The sequence below is a fragment of the Bos indicus genome, chromosome 5 (assembly GCF_029378745.1).
Source record: "Bos indicus isolate NIAB-ARS_2022 breed Sahiwal x Tharparkar chromosome 5, NIAB-ARS_B.indTharparkar_mat_pri_1.0, whole genome shotgun sequence".
Taxonomy (NCBI): Eukaryota; Metazoa; Chordata; class Mammalia; order Artiodactyla; family Bovidae; genus Bos; species Bos indicus.
In genome coordinates this window covers 34,405,275-34,432,667 of record NC_091764.1, presented here as the reverse complement: position 1 = coordinate 34,432,667, position 27,393 = coordinate 34,405,275, and the positions used below count along the sequence as shown (strand labels likewise).

Below are 27,393 nucleotides of genomic sequence, written 5' to 3'. Positions count from 1 at the left end.
TCCTGCCCTCAATCTTTCCCAACATCAGGGTCTTTTCCAATGAGTCAGCTCTTCGCATCAGGTGGCCAAAGTACTGGAGTTTCAGCTTCAACATCAGTCCTTCCAATGAACACCCAGGACTGATCTCCTTTAGGATGGACTGGTTGGATCTCCTTGCAGTCCAAGGGACTCTCAAAAGTCTTCTCCAGCACCACAGTTCAAAAACATCAACTCTTCAGTGCTCTACTTTCTTTATAGTCCAACTGTCACATCCATACATGACCACTGGAAAAACCATAGCCTTGACTAGACGGACCTTTGTTGGCAAAGTAATGTCTCTGCTTTTCAATATGCTATCTAGGTTGGTCCTAACTTTCCTTCCAAGGAGTAAGCGTCTTTTAATTTCATGGCTGCAGTCACCATCTGCAGTGATTTTGGAGTCCCCCAAAATAAAGTCTGACACTGTTTCCCCATCTGTTTCCCATCAAGTGATGGGACCAGATGCCATGATCTTAGTTTTCTGAACGTTGAGCTTTAAGCCAAATTTTCCACTCTCCTCTTTCACTTTCATCAAGAGGCTCTTTAGTTCCTCTTCACTTTCTGCCATAAGGGTGTTGTCACCTGCATATCTGAGGTTATTGATATTTCTCCCGAAATCTTGATTCCAGCTTGTGCTTCCTCCAGCCCAGCGTTTGTCATGATATAGGGTGACATGAAGTAGGGTGACAGTATACAGCCTTGACGTACTCCTTTCCCAATTTGGAACCAGTCTGTTGTTCCCTGTTCAGTTGTTCCATGTCCAGTTCTAACTGTTGCTTCCTGACCTGCATACATATTTCTCAGGAGGCAGGTCAGGTGGGCTGGTATTCCCATCTCTTTAAGAATTTTCCATAGTTTATTGTGATCTACACAAAGGCTTTGACATAATCAATAAAGCAGAAATCGATGTTTTTCTAGAAGTCTCTTGCTTTTTCCATGATCCAGTGGATGTTGGCAATTTGATCTCTGGTTCCTCTGCCTTTTCTAAAACTAGCTTGTACATCTGAAAGTTCACGCTTTATGTATTGCTGAAGCCTGGCTTGGAGAATTTTGAGCATTACTTTACTAGCATGTGAGATGAGTGCAATAGTACAGTAGTTTGAGCATTCTGGCATTGCCTTTCTTTGGGGTTGGAATGAAAACTGACCTTTTCCAGTCCTGTTGGCCACTGCTGAGTTTTCCAAATTTGCTGGCATATTGAGTGCAGCACTTTCACAGCATCATCTTTCAGGATTTGAAATAGCTCACCTGGAATTCCATCACCTCCACTAGCTTTGTTCCTAGTGATGCTTTCTAAGGCCCACTTGACTTCACATTCCAGGATATCTGGCTCTAGGTGAGTGATCACACCATCGTGATATGAAGATCTTTTTTGTGCAGTTCTTCTGTGTCGTCTTGCCACCTCTTCTTAATATCTTCTGCTTCTATTAGGTTCCTACCATTTCTGTCCTTTATCGAGCCCATCTGCATAAAATGTTCCCTTGGTTTCTCTGATTTTCTTGAAGAGATCTCTAGTCTTTCCCATTCTGTTGTTTTCCTCTATTTCTTTGCATTGATCGCTGAAGAAGGCTTTCTTATCTCTCCTTGCTATTCTTTGGAACTCTGCATTCAAATGGTATATCTTTCCTTTTCTCCTTTGCTTTTCTCTTCCCTTCTTTTCACAGCTATTTGTAAGGCCTCCTCAGACAGCCATTTTGCTTTTTTGCATTTCTTTTTCTTGGGGATGGGCTTGATTCTAGTCTCCTGTACAGTGTCATGAACCTCTGTCCATAGTTCATCAGGCACTCTGTCTATAGATCTAATCCCTAAATCTATTTCTCACTTCCACTGTATAGTCATAAGCGATTTGATTTAAGTCACACCTGAATGGTCTAGAGGATTTCTCCACTTTCTTCAATTTCAGTCTGAATTTGGCAACAAGGAGTTCATGGTGTGAGCCACAGTCAGCTCTGGTCTTGTTTTTGCTGACTGTATAGAGCTTCTCCATCTTTGGCTGCAAAGAATATAATCAATATGATTTCAGTGTTGACCATCTGGTGATGTCCATTGCTTCAATTTTATGAGTTCTTCAAATAGGCAGTCAGTGTTTACATTTCTCCACTGTCTTCTGTTTATTTGGAGTTTGAATTGGAATGCAAGATTCAAACATTGACTGAGGTTGAAAAGGCTGTTATGTCTTTTTTAATCTGCAGATAACCCTCCATCTCTCAGTTTTTCTCCTCACAGTTTTTGTTGATAACAGCAGGTCATTTGTCCTGTAAAGCATCACAGTCTGATTTTGCTGCTATTGTGTAGCATGTTACTCTGATTTTGAACTTTCTGTATATTAGTGATTAGGTCCAGAAGTTTGATAAGAGTCCATTTTGATTTTTATGAGCAGCGTTTTAGAAATGGCGTTGTGTGCTCCATCAGGCAGTAGGCACTGTCTAGTGTCTCTTTTTGTGATGTAAACAGCCATTGAAAATTACGGCCTAGATACATTATTTTATCGTTATAAAATGTAAAGTTTCCTTTTTATCAGTTGTCTGATTTCTCTGAGGAATAGTTTTTAGAGAAAAAGCCAGATTATTGAATATTTCTCTTATTTACCAATTTTCAAAATAAAGAGTTGTTTACTAACTGTACAAAGGTGACTATGAGATGAGGTGCTTTTTGTTTTTTTTTTTTAATTTTGATTTTGATTTTAATTTGGTTTTTGGTTTTTAATTTGGTTTTGGTTGTGAATGAACTTGTGAACATAAGTATATTTGAGATAACTTCAATCCATTGCAGATACTATATCCTTCTTAATGTTCAGATTGTCCCATCTTTGGCCAGTGAAGGCCTGTTCAACCTGGATGTGATCTAATTTGTCTTTGATAACTTCCTTTCTCCCTGTTAGATGAAATGTTCTGGACTTAATTTGTGTATTTCCTGCCCTATACGGGGAATCAACTGTTTGTCCAAGGACAGTTCAGTTCAGTTCAGTCACTCAGTCTTGTCCAACTCTTTGTGACCCTATGAACCACATCACGCCAGGCCTCCCTGTCCATCACCAGCTCCTAGAGTCCACCCAAACCTATGTCCATTGAGTCGGTGATGCCATCCAACCATCTCATCCTCTGTTGTCCCCTTCTCCTCCTGCCCTCAATCTTTCCCAGAATCGGGGTCTTTTCAAATGAGTCAGCTCTTCGCATCAGGTAGCCAAAGTACTGGAGTTTCAGCTTCAACATCAGTCCTTCCAATGAACACCCAGGACTGATCTCCTTTAGGATGGAGTGGTTGGATCTCCTTGCAGTCCAAGGGACTCTCAAGAGTCTTATCCAACACCACAGTTCAAAAGCATCAATTTTTCTGCACTCAGCTTTCTTTATAGTGCAACTCTCACATCCATACATGACCACTGGAAAAACCATAGCCAGGACATCTGATGTCTTTTAATGGGAAATGATATTTAATCTGGGCTTCAGGAAGTATCCATTGCTTTTACATTGGCTCTTGTTTCTAGGACTTTTCAGTGAAGAGACTAGAAAAACCATGCTTCAGAAAAACCATGTTTCATGTTCAGAACAACCTTCTCAACTTTTAGATCGTAAATTACACATTTTGTTGTCTTCTGCACTTTAATATTTTAACTTTTTGATCCATCAGTAATTTAGTTTCTGTGTAAAGTGAAGTATGATTGTTGTTTTCCAAATGACTAATATTTGACTAGTTCATTTTTCCCTTAGGTATTTGAATGGCCACCTTTGATATGTACTTAATTTCTGTATGCTTTTTCTGTTTCTGAATTACTTGTTATCCCAATGGTCTCTGTCCTTATCATACTGTCACTTTCAATTTTGACGTTGGGTGGCAAGTTCCTCCTCCTAATTTCCCCTTTCAGTGTTTCTCATTTTTTCAAGCACTTACCTTGTATCAGGCACTGTGTTAATTTTCAAAATTAAAGTGATATATAAATCAGACTTGGTACCTACACAGATATTTATCCTGTTTTCAAATGAACTTTAGAATTTCCAGAGATTCCCCCAGGGAACCATGTTGGGATTTTTATTTAATTGCTTTTAATGAATGGCTATTTTTGTTTGTTTTTAGGTAGTGAATATTTTTTCAATATTGAGTATTTTTTTCCTTAGAAGGAAAAAGTATCATTCCATGGTATTATAGTCTTTTTCAACCCAGTATAGGGTTGAATATTTGTTCCCATAAATTCTACAACTTTTGTAATTTTATTGCTAGTCATAGTTTTTATTTCTTGTTATTCATAAATGATCTTAACTTCCACTGTATTTTTAAGTGGTGGTGGTTTTCTATATTTATGCCTTAGTTAGTCCTCTCATCCAATTATAATATCGAGTGTTTCCAGAACAGCTATATAATCAATTCAGTTCAGTCGCTCAGTCTTGTCCGACTCTTTGAGACCCTATGAATCACCAGGCATGCCAGGCCTCCCTGTCCATCACCAACTCCCGGAGTTTACCCAAACTCAGGTCCATTGAGTCGGTGATTCCATCCAGCCATCTCATCCATTGTCTTCAGTATTCTATCATTTTGCCTTTTCATACTGTTCATGGGGTTCTTAAGGCAGGAATACTGAAGTGGTTTACCATTCCCTTCTCCCGTGGACCACATCCTGTCCGACCTCTCCAGCATAACCTGCCCGTCTTGGGTGGCCCCACATGGCATGGCTTAGTTTCATTGAGTTAGACAAGGCTGTGGTCTATGTGAGCTATATAATAGTAGTGGTAATATTTATCTTATTTCTTCAAAAAAATTCATAGACTTTTAAAATATTTTATTTTTAATTGAAGGATTGTGTTGGTCATTCAGTCGTATTTGACTCTTTGTGACCCCGTGGACTGTAGCTCACCAGGCTCCTCTGTCCATGGCATGCTCCAGGCAAGAATACTGGAGTGGGGAGCCATTCCCTTCTCCAGGGGATCTTCCAGACCCAGCGATTAAACCCAGGTCTCCCACGCTGCAGGCAGATTCTTTGCTGTCTAGCCACTGGGGAAGCCCAATTGAAGGATGATTGGTTTACAATATTGTGTTGGTTTCTGCCATACGGCAGCACGAATCAGCCATAGCTGTATATATGTCCTCTCCCTCTGGAACCTCCCTCCCACCTCCCACCCCATCCCACCCCCTAGGTTGTCACAGAGTCCCAGTTTGAGTTCCCTCAGTCATATAAGAAATTCCCACTGGCTATCTATTTTCCATATGGTATTGTGTATGTTTCCGTGCAATTCTCTACATTCGTCCCACCCTTTCCTTCCCCCTCTCCTTGTCCATAAGTCTGTTCTTTATGTCTGCATCTTTATTACTGCCCTGAAAATAGATTTATCAATACCATCTTTCTAGATTCCATTTAAATGTGTTAATATACAATATTTGATTTTCTCTTTCTGACTAAACTTCACTCTGTATAATAGACAGGCTCTAGGTTCATCCCCTTCTTAGCACTGACTCAAACATGTTCCTTTTTATGGCTGAGTAATATTCTGGTCTGTGTGTGTGTGTGTGTGTGTGTGTGTGTGTGTGTGTGTGTACACGTATACCACAGCTTCCATGTCCTGCTGCTAAGTCACTTCAGTCGTGTCCGACTCTGTGTGACCCCATAGATGGCAGCCCACCAGGCTCCCCCGTCCCTGGGACTCTCCAGGCAAGAACACTGGAGTGGGTTGCCATTTCCTTCTCCAATGGCATGAAAGTGAAGTCGCTCAGTTGTGTCCGACTCTTAGCGACTCCATGGGCTGCAGCCTACCAGGCTTCTTTGTCCATGTGATTTTCCAGGCAAGAGTACTAGAGTGGGGTACCATTGCCTTCTCCTTCCATGTCCTAGCTATTGTAAATAGTGCTGCAGTGAAAACTGGGGTACATGTGTCTTTTTCAGTTATATTTTTCTCAGGGTATATGCCAAATAGTGGGATTGTTGGGTCATATCATAGTTTTATTCCTAGTTTTTTTTAAGGAATCTCCATACTGAATAGACTGTTTTTTAAAGCAGTTCTAGGTTTATAGAAATGTTGAACCTATAGTGCAGGTTTTCTCATATACTTTCTCTTCCTTGCACAGTTTCCCCTAATATTAACGTCTTGAATTAGTGTAGTATATATGTTATGAATGATGACTAGAACTAACTAAGTCCATAGTTTCCATTAAGATTCACTCTTTGTGTTATATACACTTCTCTGGATTTTGACCGTGCATATCATGGATCTACCGTTATAGTGTCATACAGAATATTATTACCACTCTGAAAATCTTCCGTTCTTCACATAGTCATTTCTCCTAACTGCCTCCCTTTCTAACCCCTGCTAAAATCCTGATTTTTTTTTTCACTATCTCTGTATAGTTTTGCCTTTTCCAGACTGTCATGTAATTGGAATCATACAATATGCAGCCTTCTAGGATTGACTTCTTTCACTTAGCAATAAGTATTTAAGGTTCTTCCATGCCTTTTGTGGCTTGATCACTTATTTTTATTGCTGAATGATACTACATTGTATGGATGTACCAGTTTGCTTACTCATTCAACCATAGAAGGACATTTTGGTTACTTTTGGTTTTGGACAAGTATAAATAAAGCCACTATGGTAATACTATATTTAACATTGTAAGACACTATCAAACTGTTTTCCAAAGTGGCTGGGCCGTTTTGCATTCCACCAATATAATGAATGAGAGTTCTGTTGCTCCATATCCTCACCAGCATTTGATACGATCAGCTTTTTCGATTTTAGCCGTTCTATATCTCATTTTAATTTGTATTACCTTAATGACAAAAGATGTTGAGTATTTATGCTTATTTACAATTTGTATATTCTTTTTGGTGGGGTGCCTGTTTAGATTTTTAATTCATTTTTTAATTGGGCTGTTCACCAAGTTTTTAGTAATCCGTTGGTATTAAACTTTGTCAGATGCTTTTTCTATATCTGTTGATATAATTACACAATTTTTCTTCCTTAGGCTTTTGGTGTGGTGGATTAGATTAATTAAATTTTGAATATTGAACCAGCCTGTCATACCTGGAATAAATAAATTTTTTTTTTCCAGCTTTCCTTAAGATACTTATTCAGGGCTTCCCTTGCGGCTCAGCTGGTAAAGAATCCACCTGCAATGCGGGAGACCTGGCTTCGATCCCTGGGTTGGGAAGTTTCCCTAGAGAAGGGAAAGGCTACCTACTCCAGTATTCTTGCCTGGAGAATTCCATGGACTATATAGTCCATGGGGTTCCAAAGAGTCGGACTTGACTTAGTGACTTTCACTCACAGTTGGCCTCAATGGCTTAGCGAAGGAGTAAAGCAGGGTAGGGAGGCCACACTGACAAAGTGAATCATTCATTTCATTCATTTTTGATTAGTATATAGTTCTTTTTATACATCGCTTGCTTTGATTTGTGATTGTTTTTCACATCTGTGTTCATGAGAGATACTAGTCTGTAGTTTTTCTATCTTTGTGTGATTTTAGTACTACAGTAATTCTAGCCTTAGAGAATGATTTAGGAATATTCACTCCACTTCCATTTTCTTTAGGAATCCTAGAAAATTGGTATCATTTCTACCTTAAATGTTTGGTAGAATTCACCAGTGAAAGCATCTAGGTCTAGTGCTCTTTTTTGTCTTTGGAAGGTTATTAATTCAGTTTCTTTCAGATTATCTGCTAATCCTTGTGGAGTTTTGGCAGATTATGTCTTTTTTGTTCCATTTCATCTAAGTATCAAATTTGTGGCATAAAATTATTTATAATATTCCTTTATTATGCTTTTTATCAGGGGTCCTCAACCTCAGAGCCAAAGACTGGTACTGGTCCGTGGCCTGTTAAGAACCAAGCCACACAGGCCGCACAGTAGGTGGCGAGTGACAGGCCAGCACGTAAAGCTTCACGTGTTTACAGCTGCTCCCATCGCTTGCATTACTGCCTGAGTTCCACTTCCTGTTCATCGAGTTCAATAAATGTAATTTGCTTGAATAATCTCAATACCTTCCCCAGTTCGTGGAAACATTGTCTTCCACTGAACTAGTCTCTAGTGCCAAAAAGGTTGGGGACCACTGCTTTTAATACCTGTGGGCTCAGTACCTATAGCCCCGCAGCCCCCTTATATCTGGTATTAGTAATCTGTATTTTCTTTGACTTATTTTCTTGCTTAAGCTGGCTAGAGGTTTATCTTTTTCAGCTTCTGGTTTTGTTGATTTTCTTTCTTGATTGTCTGTTTTCCTTTAATTGATTTTTACTCTGACTTTTATTCTTTTCTTTTGTTTGCTTTGAGTTTACATTGCTCTTCTTTTTCTAGTTTCCTAAGATGGAAGTTTAGATTACTGATTTTAGATGGTCTTTTCTAATACATACATTTAATGCTATAACTTTTCTCTGTATACTCTATTAGCTGTAGCCCACAAATTTAGATAAGTTGTATTTTCATTTTCAATTAGTTAGAATGTTTTAGAAGTTTGTTGTTTGATCTGCAGATATTTTGAGACATTTCAGCTCTCTCTTTGTTAGTGGTTTCTAGTTTAATTCCATTGAGATCTTAAAGCTTATTTTATGTTATTTGTATTATTTTAAATTTGTTAAGGTATGTTTTATATGGTCTATTTTGGTGAATGTTCCTTTAAGCATGAGAAAAATGTGTTTTCTGCTATTATTGAATGAAGTCTTATATAAATGTCAGTTAAATCCAATTGATTGATGGTGCTGTGTAGTTCAACTATATCCTTACTGATATTCTGCCTGCTCGAATTACCAGTTACAAGTAGAGGTGTGCTGAAGTCTCCAAATACAATGGTGGATTTTTCTATTTCTCCTTGCAGTTCTATCAGATTGTGCCTCATATTTTGATGCCTTGTTTTAGAATTATATACCTTAAGAATTATCTTTGTGAAGAATTGACATGTTTATCATTATGTAATAATGTCCCTCATAGTATCCTTGCTTTCAGGTCTGTTTTTATGAAATTAATGTAATTAATCCAGTTTTCTTTTGATTAGTGTTAGCATGGCACCCCACTCCAGTCCTCTTGCCTGGAAAATCCCATGGACGGAGGAGCCTGGAAGGCTGCAGTCCATGGGGTCACTGAGGGTTGAACACGACTGAGCGACTTCACTTTCACTTTTCACTTTCATGCACTGGAGAAGGAAATGGCAACCCACTCCAGTGTTCTTGCCTGGAGAATCCCAGGGACGGGGGAGCCTGGAGGGCTGCCGTCTGTTGGGTCGCACAGAGTCGGACATGACTGAAGTGACTTAGCAGCAGCATGGTATATATTTCTCCTTTGCTCTACTTTTAGTCTGTGCCTTTTCATTTAACCACACATTGTTTTATATTTACTTTGCCAGTCTTTGTCTCTTAATTAGTATATTTAGACCAGTCATATTTAAAATGATTATTGATACAATTGTATTAATGTCTATCATATTTGTAAATGTTTTCTGTTTATTCCACTGTTTGTGTTTCTTTTGTCCATGTTATTCCTCTCTTTTCTTTTAATTGAGTACTTTATATGGTTCCATTTTCTTCTCTCTCTTAGTATAATTGCTTCTTTGAAAATTTTTTATGGTTTTCCTAGAGTTTGAAATATATATTTATAGGTATTCTAAGTGTACTTTCAAACAACATATGGCTTCCTGGATATTTTAGGTACCTTGTACCAGAGTATTCGTCTTTCCTAGTGTCCCTTATGCCATTGTTGTCCTTGATTTTACTTATCCAGAAGTTATAATTGCCAAATACATTGTTGCTTTATCAATATTTTGAACAATCATTAGTCTGTTAGATCAGTCGATAGAAATACGAAATATTTTATCTCCGTTTGTTCCTTCTCTAACACCCTTCCTTTCTTTATATAGATCTTAGTTATTTTTACCTCTACCACTTTCTCTGTCTCTAAAGAACTTCTTTTAACATCTCTTGTAGTCAGATGTACTGTGCAAACGCACTCAGTTTTTGTTTATCCAAGAAAGTCTTTATTTCTCCTTCACTTTGCAAAGACAATTTTGTGTACACAAAATTCTAGGTTGATGAATCTTTTTCTTTCAACATTTTATAGAAATTTTTCACGCTACTCTTTTTCCTTGCATAGTTTCTCAAGAAGCATCCAGGATAATCTTATCCTTGTTCTCTTAGTAAGGATTTTTTCTCTCTGGCTTCTTTCAAGATTTTTTTGTCCTTGGATTTTAGCAGTTTGAATAAGAAATGCTTAAGTGTAGTTTTTTTTTACATTTAGCCTATCTGATGTTCTGTGAGTTTCCTAGATCTGTGGTTTGATGTGTTGTTAATTTTAGAAAATTCTCAGCCGTTCTTACTTCAAGTATTTCTTGTTTTTTCTCTCTTTCCTCTCCTTCTGCTATTCCCAATATACGTATGTTATACCTTTTGTAATTGTCTCACAGTTCTTGGACATTCTCTTTCTGTTTTTTTCAATTCTTCTTTTCTCTTTCTTCTTCAGTTTGGGACATTTCTGTTGACATATGTTCAAGCTCATCAATTCTTTGGCCATGTCTAGTCTACTGATGATTTTCATCAAAGGCATCCTTTGTTTCAGTTGTTTTTTTTTTATTTTATTTCTAGCATTTCCTTTTGATTCTTAATATCTCCATTTCTCTGCTTACATTACTCATCTCTTCTTACATGGTACACCTTTTTTGATTAGCATCTTAACCTATTAATCATAATCATTTAAAATTCCCAGGGTGATAATTCTGGGAATTATCTCTGCCATGCCAATTAATCTCTGCCATGCCTGAGTCTGGTTCTGATGCTTGTATTATATTTTCAGTCTGTAGTTTAATTTTGCTTTAACACATAGCATGTCTTTTTGTTGAATGTTGGATGTGCATCACTTAATAGGAACTGAGATAAATAGACTTTCGGTGTGAGTTTTGTGTTTGTTTAGCAAGGAGTTATGCTTTGTTAATGTTTGCTGTTGTGTTTGGGTTTCCTTAGATATTCCTTTTAAAGTAGAGTCTGTATCTGACAGCTCTCTCAGTTGTAATCCTCAGTTCTGTTGGAACACTGCTTATGAAGTGATAGCATACTAGGCAGGGGAAACGTTCTCATGATTAAATTTTACCTTTTTGAAAGGTGGATTTGAGTCTCTGGAGCTATGACTTTGAGAAGAGTTTCATAGCCATTGTTTTTCTCCCCTTATATGAGACAGGGAATCTGAAGGGGCTCAAATTATGTTTGCTTTTCCCCTAGGTCAGATAAGGCTCTGGTAATTTTTCTTGAGAGCAGGCCTTAATTAAGGAGAAAAGAACACCCCAGGCATATTTTAAAATGTTACTTTCTCCCTCTACCTGTTGTAAGTATTAGGGAGTTTTTTCCCAGTCTACCAGGAGAACCTGCTAGGGTTCCTAGATATAAAACTCACAAAAGTGTGGGCTTTCCCTAGAGATTGGCCCTTCAGGATTTTTTACCTTTCAGGATAGTCCATACTGGGTCTCCGTCAATTCATGGTTTCTGCTTCAGTATTCCTCTCAGTTACTGATTTAAGCAATTATTTCTGTTTCTTTATATTCAGCAGTCTACTTAGTTTTCAGGGAAACAGTTTGCCTTGTGACCTCAGTTCTCTGATGATTTTAAATGTTGTTAATTTTCATTTTGTTCCACAGTTTTTCTTGTTCTGAGGATGGGAGTGACAACTTCCAGGCTCTATATGTCTGAACAGAAACTAGAAGTCCTTATTCTTATCTTTATTCTTATTAATATATTGTCAGCATGATGTTAACATCAGTTTATAATTGAAATATATAATGTATTGTTATAGTTTGTCTTTGATCTCTTGTTTGTTTTTACCTTGCTTTGTTCTTTCAAACACTGAGTACCAAAGACTACTTGAAGATGGTACCTGAAACCAAAAAGTTACATACTATGAGACCAATTTGCAAATTGTATTGAAGTCCTTTTCAGTGTTCCTTAAAATATTTGGTAAAAGAATTTCTTGGGGTCAGAAATCTAGCCTGTAGCTTATTAAATAAACTTTGTTCTTTGAGAGTTGTGTACACAATAAGGAGAATTAGGTACAAATGCTAATCTCAAACCTAGTATTCTTTCAGAATTTTCTAACATTTAAAGAAAAAAATCATAGTATAATGGATGGTGTGTATAAAAGTGTAATGCCTCAGTTTTTACCTAGTAATGAATGTGTACAAATTACCCAAGTAAACAGTCATGTGTTCTAGGATAGTAGAAAAAAATCAGATCTTTAGTGTTAGACATACCTGTTTTCAAATCCCAACTCTTGCCACATGGCTCTAGAAACTATGGCTCTAGAAAGTTATAGTAAGCTTAAAAGCTTGTTTCCTCAGCAGTATAGTGGTGATAGTTTTGCCTTCTTCAGAAGGCTATCACAGAATTCAAGTAAGATGATGTTTGTGAATATATGAGTACATAATAAGTTCTGAACAAACAGAACTTCATATAAAAAGAGGTGCTTTATACTGTGTTCAGCTTTGTCGAGAATGGTATGAAGTAGTATACTGCCGTAACTTTCAAAGAATTCAAGTAAAAATCCAAAGATTCGGTGTATTTGCATGCTTTATTTATCTTATTGAAAATAAACAAACACACACACCATTCAGTGTTATCTCCAAGCTTCTGTTTAGTTTATTAAGCATAACATTATCGTAATGCCTAACTTGTTCAAATATGTTTCCATACTACTTTTCAACTGTGAACTATTATTTTATCCCATATTCAGATTTTACTGGAGGGTTCACATTTTAAAAGCATATTTAACCAAGATCCCTGACAATACATTTTCTATTTTGCTATATAAAATATGTAACTGCATTACAGAACAGTAGGTTAGTAATAAGTTGGTTGTTAATAATATTCTACTATTATTAATATTTTATTTTTATTGATATTATTACTTATTAGGAGGAAAAGAAGCAGAGCCAAAGACTGTTGGTTTTGGCTGTCTTCCACTGGAACCCTCTTCCTCAGTTGAGATACTTTGAGTATTACTCAGTACATAAATTGAGTATTACTGGGAGGTACAATCTCTTTCTCTAAAAGCCAAAAATAGACCACATACTTGCATCTTTCCTCATTTTCTTTGGCAACTAAGCCAGTCAGTCAGTTGTTTCTATCTGTGGCTTTGAATCTGGGCTGACTGGGGCAAAGAAGCTGGGAGTAGAGAATTCATGTCTGCAGCAACAGAAGCATTTAGTTCCCCACTAGTAATATTGCTTTTTACAACTAATAATACAGCTGTTTTAAAAACTGAAATGTGTTTGCAGTGTAGATTTTTTGATGTATCATTTAGTGCATTTATTAAATGCATATTTTGCTTTTAAATGAAAATTTTCCTGCAGAGTATCACATGTGTTTTAAGTCAAATTAAATTTTTTTGCAGGAAGAGGGCTATTAAGAGGGACATGGAATACGTTTTGGTCATTAAGGAAAAATAACTTGCCAAGAAATTGAGCAATTAAGAAAACTGTAAATGTGCTATTTTCAGCCCTTTTAGTTTTGTTTTAAAGACAGAGGAAATAATCTTAGCTTTATAGCTACAGATGTTTGTTTTTAAACTGTTCTTTTACATATAGTGAAAGTGAAGTTGCTCAGTCGTGTCCGACTCTTTGCGACCCCATGGGCTGTACCCTACCAGGTTCCTCTGTCCATGGGATTTTCCAGGCAATAGTTCTGGAGTGGATTGCCATTTCCTTCTCCAGGCGATCTTCCCAAACCAGGGATCGAACCTGGGTCTCCTGCATTGTAGACAGACACTTTACCGTCTGAGCCACCAGGGAAGACTCGTTCTTTTACATATGGTAAAAAAGTATATATTATAATATTTTAATGATTTTACCATTTACCATTCTTTTACATATGGTAAATCATTTAAATATTATAATATATACTATTAATATATAACCTCCTGCATTGATTGAAGAATTTTAAATAATGACATCTTAAAGTAATAGAAAAAGTGTACTTTATCTACTTCACTTATGTTTTCATGATGCCTAAGTGTTTGATGGTAGGAAAAATGATATTAGTAATCATACGTTCAGTTCAGTTCAGTTCAGTTGCTCAGTCATGTCTGACTCTTTGCGACTCCATGAATCACAGCACACCAGGCCTCCCTGTCCGTCACCAACTCCTGGAGTTTACCCAAACTCATGTGCATCGAGTCAGTGATGCCATCCAGCCATCTCATCCTCTGCATCTCATCCTCTGTCATCCCCTTCTCCTCCTGCCCCCAGTCCCTCCCAGCATCTGGGTCTTCTCCAGTGAGTCATTTCTTCGCATGAGGTGGCCAAAGTATTGGTATGCTACTGCTGCTGCTGCTAAGTCGCTTCAGTCATGTCCGACTTGTTGCAACCCCATAGACGGCAGCCCACCAGGCTCCCCCGTCCCTGGGATTCTCCAGGCAAGAACACTGGAGTGTGTTGCCATTTCCTTCTCCAATGCTTAAAAGTGAAAAGTGAAAGTGAAGTCGCTCAGTCGTGTCCGACCCTCAGCAACCCCATGGACTGCAGCCTTCCAGGCTCCTCCATCCATGGGATTTTCCAGGAAAGAGTACTGGAGTGGGGTGCCATTGCCTTCTCTGAAAGTATTGGTATAGATTATACCAATAATGTCATGGTTTTTGGCTTTTAAAAGTTCTGGTAGTAAGTGTTTTAACCTCAAGTGTTTGCTTAGGGGAATTAAAATCAGAAAACTTGCACCTAGTAGCCTTATTGAATAACTTGTTCAGTTGAACCAAACAGCTTTTCACTAGGATAAAGGAAAAAAAGAATTTGGCTGAAGGGGATTTCAGTGAAAGAATAAAGGCTAATCCTGAGCTTTAGCTGTGACTATTTGAGTAATGAGCAGGAGATTAGGCATTATAAATTGTATTGATGATGTAATTGAAAATAATATATATATATATATATATATATATATATATATATATATCTTTGAAAGATGGCCAGTGACTGAGAAAAAGTGTTGGATATATTTACTATAATAAATGTACTAGGTATTAAATTTTGTATCACTTTGCCAGATACTGTAAATCTAGTTTCTATCTTTTGAGAAAGTAACAGGATCCAAAAAAAAGTGTTTCTACTGTTTTTAGTTGGAGTAGCATTTATATTGTTATGCTTTAGTATAAGATTCAGGAGAAACAGAAAGATAGAAGATGCAAAAGAAGGGATAGTTTATGAAGAAACAAAATAGAATTCAGTATGTAAGTGAAGGAGTTAACCCTGGACACAGTGGCTACTTCTGGCTAATATCCAAAGGAAGGAAAAATGATTAATGACAGAAGATGTAATATAAAGAAAAAGGAAGTTAAGGAAGCTCTAACAGAGTAACAAATTCTTTCAGTAATAGCCCGTCCCCCCACCCAGAGATGTAAAAATCACTTAGTTCAGAAATTCACACGAATACAGGTGAAGATGAGCTCTAACAAGATTGAAGTTCAGTGTTTAACAAAAGGTGAAAAGTTTGGAGCAGGCTGTGGGGAGTGGTTTTGGGTGCAGAAATTAATAAAATGAGTTGTGAGTAATAGTTGATAATAGGGACCATTAACATGGAGATAGACTAATAAACTTTACTGAACAAGGTATGACAGTGTTGAAATAGCTGGGGAAAAGATCTCAGAGTACATGATTAACAAGATGGGCAAGGTTAAAATGAAAGGTTACCACTGCTACCACTACAACATCTACTACTAATAATAATGATTATGTTGATAATAGCTCTCATTTATTGTTGGCATACTATTTGCCAAATAATTTTACATGTATCACCATATTTAATTCCAACAGCCATCCTGAAAGCTAGAGTAACAATAAGTAAAATGAGTTTTGGAGTGAAGTTATTTGCTTAGTTGCTCTACCTGTGGTTGTTTGACCCCAAAGTGTGTGGGAGGAGGAGGGGAAGCAACCTTCACATTGTACATGCCAGAAGTTGCATATTTATTACAACAGTTTTTCACAGATGGTGATAAAGCATCTTAAGGAAGGACATTCTTTTTATTTGTACAAAGGCATCATATAACCATATGGCAGTGGTATATAAAATTATATTAGTAACAGACCCAGTTACTTAGACTCACAGACATAGAAAACAAACTATGGTTATGGAAAGGGAAAGGAAGTGGGGCATGGATAAATTAGGAGTCTGGAATTAACAGATATAGCTTACTATTATATAAATTAGGCAAATAGCAAGGTCTTACTATATTCAGTGAAAGTGAAAGTCACTCAGTCATGTCTGACTCTTTGCAACCCCATGGACAGGCTTCTCCATCCATGGGATTTTTGAGGCAAGAGTACCAGAGTGGGTTGCTGTTTCCTTCTCCTGGGGATCTTCTCAACCCAGGATCGAACGGGGGTCTCCCGCATTGCAGGCAGATGATTTACCCTCTGAGCCACCAGGGAAACCATTATGGAAAAGGATATGAAGAAGAATATGTATATAACCGAATCACCTATTGTATACCAGAAACTAACACAACATTGTCAATCAACTCTGCTTCAATTAAAAAAAACAAAACACCTCAGTTTTGTTTAAAAAACACAAGACAAAGTGAAGACTTATGGTGCCTCAGCAGTAAAAAACCTGCCTGCAGTTCAGGAAATGTGGACTTGATCCCTGGGTCAGGAAATCCACCGGAGAAGGAAATGACAACCCACTCCAGTATTCTCGCCTAGGAAATCCCTTGGACAGAAGAGCCTGGTGAGCTACAGGCCATGGGCTCGCAAAGAGTCGGACACAACTTAAGATTAAACAGCAACAACAACCAAAGTGTTAGCAGTTTAGATAATTGAATCCCAGGAAATTTTTATTTTCATTTGGTTGCCTTTATGAAATTTTCTCATCTCTTTAAATGAACGTGTTGCTTGTTTCAGGGGACCGGGTAGGTTGTTGATAGAAAAGTAGAAGTAAGGGAAATTGTTTGGACACAGTGGTAGACATTAGTGACATCCCACTGCATGTCTTATTCTTCCCCATCTCAGAAAAAAATAAAGTTCCCTGAAAACTCATTGTTTTAATTTGAAATTACATTTATGCATTTTAAGTCCAAATATTCCACTTAGTGGATTTGGAAACCTTAATTTCTTTCCACCTTCATGTGATCATTGTAGCCAGCTTCATCACTGTTTTAGAACTTTACCTTGTACCATATTCAGTTAAAGTCTGGCTTGTATGACTTAAACAGTTAGATGAATAGAGAGAAAATAGAATTAGGATGAGTGGAAACACCATAGGTAAAAGGGACATAATAGACCCTGTGTTTAGCAGGTAAATTGAGCACTTAAAAATTCTGTTGTCTTAAAACCACATGCACACAGAGTTGTGTGTGTTTAGTAGTTTAAATTGATTTAAAGAAGGACTAACTGCATTCTTTTTTCTTTTAACCAGTAGATTCATCAATTTTATGTATTGTAAATAAACTCGCTTCATTTAATGTATTACAAAATAGTTTAAAATAGATAACATTTTGACTCTGACAAGTCAGTGCATTTGGAGTTTGATTTGTGTGTTTGTCTGGTGTGTGTAAATGGTTTTACTTTTCAGTTAATAAATTAAGAGTATTTAGATAAAATCTTAAAAGTAAAATGAGACCTGTCTTCTTGTGATAGTAGTGTTCCAGTCATTATTTCATATTAATGAAATAGAATTATGAGTGAAAGTGTTAGTTGCTCAGTTGTGTCCAGTTCTTTGTGACCTCATGGACTGTACCCCACCATGGAATTCTCCAGGCAAGAGTACTGGAGTGGGTAGCCATCCCCTTCTCCAGAAGATCTTCCCAACCCAGGGATCAAACCTGGATCTCCCTCATTGCAGGCAGATTCTTTATAACTATTGTTTTGTACTTTTTGACCTATTTCATATCCTGCCCCCCATCTCCTGCCTCTGACAACCACCAGTCTCTTCTCTTTACCTGTGACCTTAGTGGGAGGGTTTGGGTTTTTTTTGTTATTCTTTTTTTCACCTTCCACATATTAAATGAGTTCATATGATACTTGTCTTTCTTGGTTTGACATATTTCACTTAGCATGATTCCCTTGAGGCCGTCCAGATTACAGATGACAAGATTTTCTCCGTTCTTCATGGCAGTATAATATTTCTCTCATTTTCTTTCCATTCATCTGTTGATGGACCCGTTGATCAATCACAAAGTCATGTCCGACTCTTTGCAAACCCATGGACTGCAGCACACCAGGCTTCTCTGTTACTCACTTCTCCCAGAGTTTGCTCAGATTCATGTCCATTGAGTCGATAAGGCCATCCAGCCATCTCATCCTCTGTTACCCCCTTCTCCTCCTGCCCTCAATCTTTCCCAGCATCAGGGTCTTTTCCAGTGAGTCAGCTCTTCACATCAGGTGACCCAAGTATTGGAGCTTCAGTTTCACCATCAGTCCTTCCAGTGAATATTCAGGGTTGATTTCTCTTAGAATGGACTGATTTGATCTTTTTGCAGTTGAAGGGACTCTCAAGAGTCTTCTCCAGAACCACAGTTCGAAAGCATCAGTTCTTCAGTGCTCAGCCTTCTTTATGGCCCAACTCTCCCATCTCTACATGACAACTAAAAAAACCATAGCTTTGACTATACTGATCTTTGTCAGCAAAGTGATATCTATGCTTTTTAATGCACTGTTTAGGCTTGTCATGGATACTTAGGTTGTTTCTGTATCTTGGCTTTTGTAAATAATGCTACAGTGAACATGGGGGTGTACATATCTTTTCAAGTTAGTGTTTTCATTTATTTGCTAAATATCCAGAGTGGGAATTGCTGGATCATATGGTAGTTCTATTTTTAATATTTTGAGAAATCTCTATAGTTTTCACAGTAGCTACACCAGTTTACATTCTCACTAAGGGTGCACAGGGACAGGGGTTTTGTTTTTCTCCATATCCTCATCAACACTTCTTTCTTGTGTTTTTGATAGTAGTCTTCCTAACATATGTGAGGTAACATCTCATTGTGGTTTTGATGTTGATTTCTTCATGTACCTGTATGTCTTCTTTGAAAAAGTGTCTAATTAGAACCTCTACCCATTTAAAAATTTTGGGATTTTTGCTGCTGAGCTGTAGGCGTTCCTTATGTGCTTTGTATGTTAACCCCTTATGAGATGTATGATTTATAAATATTTTCTCACATTCAGTACATTGTCCTTTTACTTTGTTGATTATTTCCATTGCTTTCACAGATGCTTTTTAGTTTGATGTGGTCCCACTTATTTATTTTTGCTTATTTTTGTTTATTGTTGCTTTTGTTTTTAGTATCAGTATCAAATCTGCAGAAATCATTGCTGAAGCCTGTGTTCAGCAACTTAACACTTCTGTTTTCTTCTAGGACTTTTGTGATTTCAAACCTTACATTCCAGTCTTTAATCCATTCTGAGTTAATTTTTTTTTGTATGGTATAAAAGAGTAGTTGAGTTTCTTTTTTGTTGCATGTGGCTATGCATTGTTTCCAACATTTCTTATTAAGGCATTGTTTTCTATTATATATTTTTGACTTCTTTATCATAAATTAATTGATTATATATCCATGAGTTTATTTCTGGGCTCTCTCTGTTCTATGTGTCTGTTTTTATGCAGATGCCATACTGTTTTGATTACTGTAGCTTTGTAATATAGTTTGAAATTAGGGCACATGATGCCGCCAACTTTTCATGTTTCTAAGGATTGCGTTAGCTTTTTGGGAGCTTTTGCGATTCTGTACAAATGTTAGGATTAATTGTTCTATTTCTGTCAGAAATGCCATTGGAATTTTGGTAGGGAATGCATTTACTCTGTAGATCGCTTTGGGTAGTCACTTTAAACTATATTAATTCTTTGAATCCATGATAGTTTTATAATAAAACTATCAGAAATTATTTATATAGATGAAGTATTTATATAGATGGAATGAAATATGTCAGTTACAATGGTTTTTAACATCATCTTTTATACTTCAGTATTCAGTTCTTTTGATTAAAATTTATTTTAAAATGCCTATCATTTATTTCCTGAAGGAATATTAATTTGAAATATTATATATGTGCTCCACATCAGAAATTGGCTCAAATATAGACATGTTTATCTGACATCCATAAAAAATTCAATTCTGAGAGAGTTCTGCTATAAACTTTAAAGATATTGACTATATAAATATTTGAGTTAGTAGTTAGTAATTGAAGTCTTTTAATGTAGTCTTTGCTGTCTGGATTCCAGTATTCTCTCTCATTGCCATATATTCTATTTAACAAGGCAGTAGTACAGTGTCTGATTTTCTTCAGATTTCTGTCCTTGGCCAGATATACTAAGGTATTTGTATTATTAAACCTCAAGGTCTCTAACTGAGTAAGGTATGACGTTGGAGAAACGAGAGACATGACTTCTTAAACATGGATGGACATACAAAATGTGAATTCAACTTAAGAGCCAGACTCACCAAAGTTTATAGCATTTAGATTTTTAGATTGAATATGCTGGAGTTTATTATATGTGATATGAAATCTGGTAAATGCTTGAGCAGCTTCTAAAAGTACAACAGAGTATGGTATTTGTTTATGAGATTATGTTCTGTTGTGTTTTCAAATGAAATTTTATCTACTTTCAAGAGATTCTTAACTGACTTCCGTTGAAGTTAGGGAAATGAGAGTGAAATATTAAGCTTATATCTAATTACCAGAAGTGTTCAGAACTTTTGAGTATTTGACTTTTAAGTATAAGCAGAAATTTTAAAAATATTATTTGGAATGATATTTATCTGTACTGTTTTGCTCATTATTTGTTCTGGAGCTTTTGTATTAAGAGAGCAGGTTTTCTATTTTAAAGAACATATCTAAGTGTTAGAACATTTCTACTACTTCTATTTTTTGTAGGTGGTTTCAGACCCCCTCACAGGTTTTCTACCATGCAGCAACTGAACATGGAGGAAAAGACGTATATCCAGGGCAGTGTCTTTGGGAAGGTTGTGAGCCTTTTCAACGACAGAGGTTTTCTTTCATCACTCACTTACAGGTACACTTTCTTAATACTATTTGACTTGTAGCTCATTTAGTTGCATTAGAGATCTTGATGCTTATGTTTTTTGCTTCCGTTTTCTTAAAAAGGACAAGCACTGTTCAAAGGATGCTCTGCTTGCAGGATTAAAACAAGATGAACCAGGACAAGCAGGAAATCAAAAATCTTCTACCAAGTAAGGAACATGAGTTTACTTCCTGTTGTGCATTTAAATAAAAGACAAATCAGGAAACTAGGCAAAATAGCAATAAAAGGCAATTCAGCATGTCAGGAGACAGGAAACCTGGGTTGTAGTCCAGCTATGTATGTGACCCTGTTCAAAGTGCATAAGTGCCCTAGGAATCACTTTTTATATTGGCTGAACCACATGGTGTATAAGTACCTTGTAGCTCTAATATTTTGATTCCACTTTGCAGACAAGTCACTTGGTAGTAATGGCAGATGATCTATGAGAAATGCTTTGTAAATTGGAAATAAATATATGGTTCTTTGTCCTTTGGGAGAGGAGTTGAACATGTACTTGATAATGGCAGAGAGATTTATTCCTACAACTACTCCTGAGGAGAGGCTACAGTGGCATGTGATGGTCCAACGTAAAATGTATATGTCACATTTACTGTTTGTTATTCATTTACCTTTTATTTCCATGAACACTTATAATAACTTGTAGTCAAGTTCTGACTACAGTATCCACTACAGAATCCACTACTGTGGATTCCTGTAAGGTCCTTATTAAATTTACATAATGTCTCCTATTTTGTAGTTTCCAACTGAGGGCTTTAATTCTAAATAATACAGTCAGCCCTCCAGATCTTTAGGTTCAACACCGGAAGATTCAACCAACCAGGGATCAAAAATATTTGAAAAAAATTTTTTTCAGGAAATTCTAAAAAGCAAATTTGAATTTGCCATATACTAGCAACTATTTTGGAGAAGGCAATGGCACTACACTCCAATACTCTTGCCTGGAGAATCCCATGGGTGGAGGAGCCTGGTAGACTGCAGTCCATGGGGTCGCTAAGAGTTGGACACTACTGAGCGACTTCACTTTCACTTTTCACTTTCATGCATTGGAGAAGGAAATGGCAACCCACTCCAGTGTTCTTGCCTGGAGAATCCCAGGGATGGCAGAGCCTGGTGGGCTGCCGTCTATGGGGTCACACAGAGTCGGACACGACTGAAGTGACTTAGCAGCAGCAGCAGCAGCAACTATTTACATATCATTTGCATTGTACTGAGTATATAAGTAATCTGAATGATTTACAACACACAAGAGGATGTGTGTAGGTTATATGCAAATACTGCCATCGCTTGGTATCTGTCTGGGATTGGCTCTAGGATTTTGGTATCCTCAGGGGGTCCTGGAACCAGTCCCCCATGAATACCAAGGGATAGTTGTATTTTAATTATTATAATATGAAGATAAATTAATGTCAACATTTTTTGAGATATTGCTGTGTACTGAACATTATGCCAAACATAGGGAATTCTGAGGACACGGTTTAGTCTAACTTCAGAGAGCTGAAATTCTAGACAGAACTACAAGGGTGGGAATACCAGAAGCTGCTTACATACTTTATTCATCCCGTTATTTTTTATTCTCTCCATTACTATTCATGCCTCAGCTAGGCACTAAAATATGACATGAAGTATACATGACCAAGATATATTTTGCCATTCTCAAGTCTGGAGATACAATGAGAGATATAGATGATTCTTGTTAAATGGCATCAAATGCACAGGACACTGTGAAAGCCCACCTACACCAATGTAGGAGACCATAGAAGGCTTTGGATAGAAAGTGAATCCAAACTGAGATCTATAGAATGAGGAAAAAATAGCTGAGGCTTTCATAAGCCATAAACATGAGTTTAGATTTACCCTCAAAGCAGTGGAAAGTCACTTTTCTGCCAAATAGTTTTTTCTATAATTTTCACTGTACAGTTGACCCATGAACAACACAGGTATCAACTGGGAGGATCTGCTAACAGGTGGATGTTTGTCACAGTGAATACTGTGATGCTGTAGCATCTCTGGTTGGTTGAAGCCACAGATATGGAACTGCAGGTGTGGGGGTTCAAATGTAAAGTTATATGCATATTTTGGACTACAGGGAGAGTGGGTACCCAAACTCCCATGTTGTTCAAGGGTGAACTGTATTTAATTTGTATATATTAATGTAGCTTTCAGCCTCCCTGGTGGCTCAGATGGTAAAGAATCTGTCTCCAGTGCAGGAGACCCAGGTTCAATCCCTGAGAACCCACTCCAGTATTCTAGCCTGGTGAATCCCATGGACAGAGGTGTCTGATGGGCTACAATTCATGGGGTCACAAAGAATCGGACATGACTGACTGACTTTCACTTCACTTCTATGTAGCTAATAATAGTATGCTGCAGTATGTTTGATTTTGTTCAAATTTGGAGGGTTATTTTGGTATATCCGTTATAATAAAAAACCTTTGTCATTTATACATAGTCAATAATTTTTATCTGTGTTGATACATAGATCTTTATCTAGAGAAATCTATATGTAGATATAGACAAAATTGGCTTTCAATTTAGAGATTGCTTTTATGTTAACTTAATATTCAGAATTAGTTTACTCATGTAAAAAAATGCCAGAAATATCCCCACTTTACAGATGTGAAACCTGAAGCGCAAAGGGGCAAATGGAACAGTTCAAAGTCATGCAGCTAGTGAGGGGCAGGAACAGGACTTTCTCCCGGGAGCCAGTTCTCTCTCCAATGTTGCCTCAGCAGAATGCAACGGATACTGACTGATGCAGTTTTTCTGTGTGGCAAAGGAAACCTAGAGTAGTTTGAATCTGATTTTATATAAAATCTGTCTCTGCAGTCCCTCCATCTTTGCTAAAGGACAATAGAGCTATACTGAAATGATTGAAATTGGTTAATAAAAAATTCTATAAGATAGTAATAGTTTGAAATGTAGTAGTTAGCATAATTTCATGTTATTATCGTATTAGATGATCTTTTCCTGGGTGACCTATACATATACCAGTACACTCTTAGGAGATATATTTTACTTGTAGGTACCATTTAGCAAAACTAATATCCAGCTCAACTTGTAGACTATTCTTTGTTAACATCTTAACATTGCATTCAAAGATGTGAACTCAACTTTTAAGCTATTTATATGGGTTAAATTTATATATATATATGGGTTGTATTTATATATATATATATGGGTTGTACTAGGACATCTGTTGTTTGCTTTAAAGTTGATAGATTGCAAATAAAAGACCATGAATCCTTTTGCCTCGGTTGACACAAAGAGTAAGTATTACTGCTGGGCCACCAGAGCTTTTACTCACCCTGTGTCTACTTCGAGTAACCACGTTCAGGTTTGGCAGGTTGGTCATTTGTTGTCAGTCTGCCTGAATTGTCATGTTAACAATCTCTTCCTCTCCCTGGTCAATTTAGGCAGCCAGCTGTAGGGGGCACAAGCTCAACTCCTAGAGCACAAAAGGCCATTGTGAATCATCCCAGTGCTGCCCTTATGGCTCTAAGGAGAGGATCAAGAAATCTTGTCTTTCGAGATTTTACAGTAAGTGAGCCTTGGAGCCTTAACTATGAAGGTGTGAACACTGTATGATTTAGATCTTTATTCTTTTTCTTTTCTTTTCCTTATTAAGGATGAAAAAGAGGGACCAATAACTAAACACATCCGACTAACAGCTGCCTTAATATTAAAAAACATTGGTAAATATTCAGAATGTGGTCGCAGGTGAGTAATGTTTTCTGTAGTCAGAGTGAATTTATATTTTACTGTTACCTGTAAGTTAATAAGGTTAAATATCTGCATTGTACTCACTGTTTTTCTCACCAATTTTTGGATATGTCCAAAAGCTTATGTCAAAGTAGACCATCATAGATTCTTAAAAGCCACAAAAGTGGAAGTTGAAACAACCAGAAGGTGTTCTTGAACTTATTTAAGTTAAATTTCTCGTTCGTCATAGAATTTAGAGGAGAAAGTAGGTCTACCAAAGAAAACTTGGGAGTTTACTAGGAGGAAAAAGGAATTGGTTACTTGAATCATGTGGAATTAGAATGGAATTCAGTTTGATAATTGCCGTTTTAATGAAACCATCAAAGTAAAAGATATGCTAAGATCCTTGGACTTAGGAGAAAACTTAGGATTTTATAAATCTATGGAAACTGGAAACAACTCTAACTCTTGAGAAAGCAAATGTAGATTTGTCTCCTTTGAACCTTGAAAATAATTTTTTAGTATTCTTCCTCCACCTTCAGCTGACTCAACTTGGGCTCGTTAGTTGGGAAGTTATGCTTTAATGCATCTTGCCTTCCAGACAGTGCTTTTCTCTCCTACTTTTTCTCTTCTCACATGCTGTTAATCGAATCTACCTTGGTTCCCCTCCTCCTATTTTACCTTGTGTTGGATCTTAATAACATCTCTTGTAGTTACATTCCAACTGGACTTTATGAACATAAAAACAGAGGCATCAATTACAAAAAAGCAATTACTTTAACTATATCAAACTTTAAAACTTAGGTAAATTTAAAGTGAGTAAAACTTAAGTTTAAAAAAAGTGTTTGCAATAACAAAAGTTAATATATTTCATGAATCAAGTATTCCCACAGAGGAGTAAGAAAAATTAACATTCAAATTAAAAATAAAGTTTTTTCAGAAAAAAAAGTAAGAAGGTTTTGTCACTAGCATCTCCCAATTGCATTTATAGAATCATTTCTTCCTTCCTTTCTCACTATATTTCTCTTCCTACCCCTTCTTTTGCTGCATATCAATTTTAGCCAAATTAAACCACATGCAGATTCCAACCACCCTAGATGTCTTTCATGTCACACTTTTGTATCTTCCCTGGGTTGCAGCCCATTGAGCATCTGTAAGCCTTCCCTAATCCAGCTCAGATGCTGGCATCTGTGTGCTGCCTTTCCTGTGCTGTATTCCTTTTCCTCATTGAGTCTGTGTTTATAACATTTCTGTTTTATAACATTTCATCTTACTGTTTTGTAAGTAGTTTTTCATATGGCTTTCCACCCTACTGTGTCTCTCAGATCTAATCTCTTGAATCTATTTGTCACTTCCACTGTATTAGGCCACACCTGAATGGCCTAGTGGTTTTCTGTACTTTCAATTTAAGTGTGAATGTTGCAATAAGAAGCTCATGATCTGAGCCACAGTCGGTTCCAGGTCTTGTTTTTTCTGACTGTATAGAGCTTCTCCATCTTCAGTATTGACCATCTGGTGATGTCCATATGTAGAGTCATCTCTCATGTTGTTGGAAGAGGGTGTTTATTACGACCAGTGGTGCATTCTCTTGGCAAAACTCTGTTGGTCTTGGCCCTGCTTCATTTTGTACTCCAAGGCCAAACTTTCCTATTAACTCCAGGTATCTCTTAACTTCTACTTTTGCATTCCAGTCCCCTATGATAAAGTGGATGTCTTTGTTTGGTGTTAGTTCTAGGTCTTTTAGGTCTTCCTAGAACTGTTCAACTTCATCTTTGGCATTAGTAGTTGGGGCATAGGCTTGGATTACTGTGATGTTGAATGGATTGCCTGGGAAAGGAACTGAGATCATCCTGTCATTTTTGAGACTGCACCCAAGTACTACAGTTTGGACTCTTGTTGATCATGGTAATTAATAGTAATTATGGAGTAATTAAGAAATTACTCCATTTCCTCTAAGGGATTCTTGCCCACAGTAGAAGATATAATGGTCATCTGAATTAAATTCTCCCATTCCCATCCGTTTTAGTTCACTGATGGCTAAAACGTCGATATTCACTCTTGCCACCATCTCTTGTTTGACCACATCCAATTTATCTTGATTCATGGACCTAACATTCCAGGTTCCTAATAATATTTCTTTACAGCATTGGACTTGACTTTCACCACCAGAAACATCCACAACTGGTCATTGTTTTTGCTTTGGCTCAGCCTCTTTTCTAAAGCTATTTCTCTACTCTTACCTGGTAGCATATTGGACACCTACGGACTTGAGGGGCTCATCTCTAGTTTCATACCTCTTTGCCTTTTCATATTGTTAATGGGGTTCTCAAGGCAAGAGTACTGAAGAACTTTGTCATTCCCTTCTTCAGTAGACCACGTTTTGTCAGAACTCTCCACCATGACCCAACCGACTAGGGTGGCTCTACACAGCATGGTGGATAAGAGTCATTAAGTTACATCCATGTGATCATTTTGGTTAGTTTTCTGTGATGTGGTTTTCATTCTGGAGGCCATAGGATTGTGATTCTTGCTTCTTCTGTTATGGAGGCAGTGACCAAAACCATCCCAAAGAAAAAGAAATGCAAGAAAGCAAAATGGTTGAGGAGGCCCTGCAGTTAGCTGAGAAAAGAAAAGAAGTGAAAGGCAAGGAGAAAGAGAAAGATATGCCCAACTGAATGCAGAGTTTCAAAGAATAATAGGGAGAGATAA

The 27,393-nt window shown here is 37.1% G+C and overlaps 1 protein-coding gene and 1 non-coding gene across 2 annotated transcripts in view; one reads left to right on the top strand and one right to left on the bottom strand.

Moving 5' to 3' along the window:
• ARID2 (AT-rich interaction domain 2) overlaps positions 1-27,393 on the top strand; it is a 208,286-nt gene that overhangs the window by 165,862 nt on the left and 15,031 nt on the right. Inside the window, exons 17-20 of the mRNA XM_070788568.1 lie at positions 20,817-20,955; positions 21,048-21,133; positions 24,399-24,522; positions 24,611-24,702. Of these exons, the coding sequence (XP_070644669.1) occupies positions 20,817-20,955; positions 21,048-21,133; positions 24,399-24,522; positions 24,611-24,702 (441 nt within the window). The remainder of the gene's footprint in view (positions 1-20,816; positions 20,956-21,047; positions 21,134-24,398; positions 24,523-24,610; positions 24,703-27,393) is intronic.
• TRNAC-ACA (transfer RNA cysteine (anticodon ACA)) lies at positions 13,680-13,751 on the bottom strand. Its single transcript has one exon. It is a non-coding gene; the product is annotated as a tRNA-Cys (tRNA).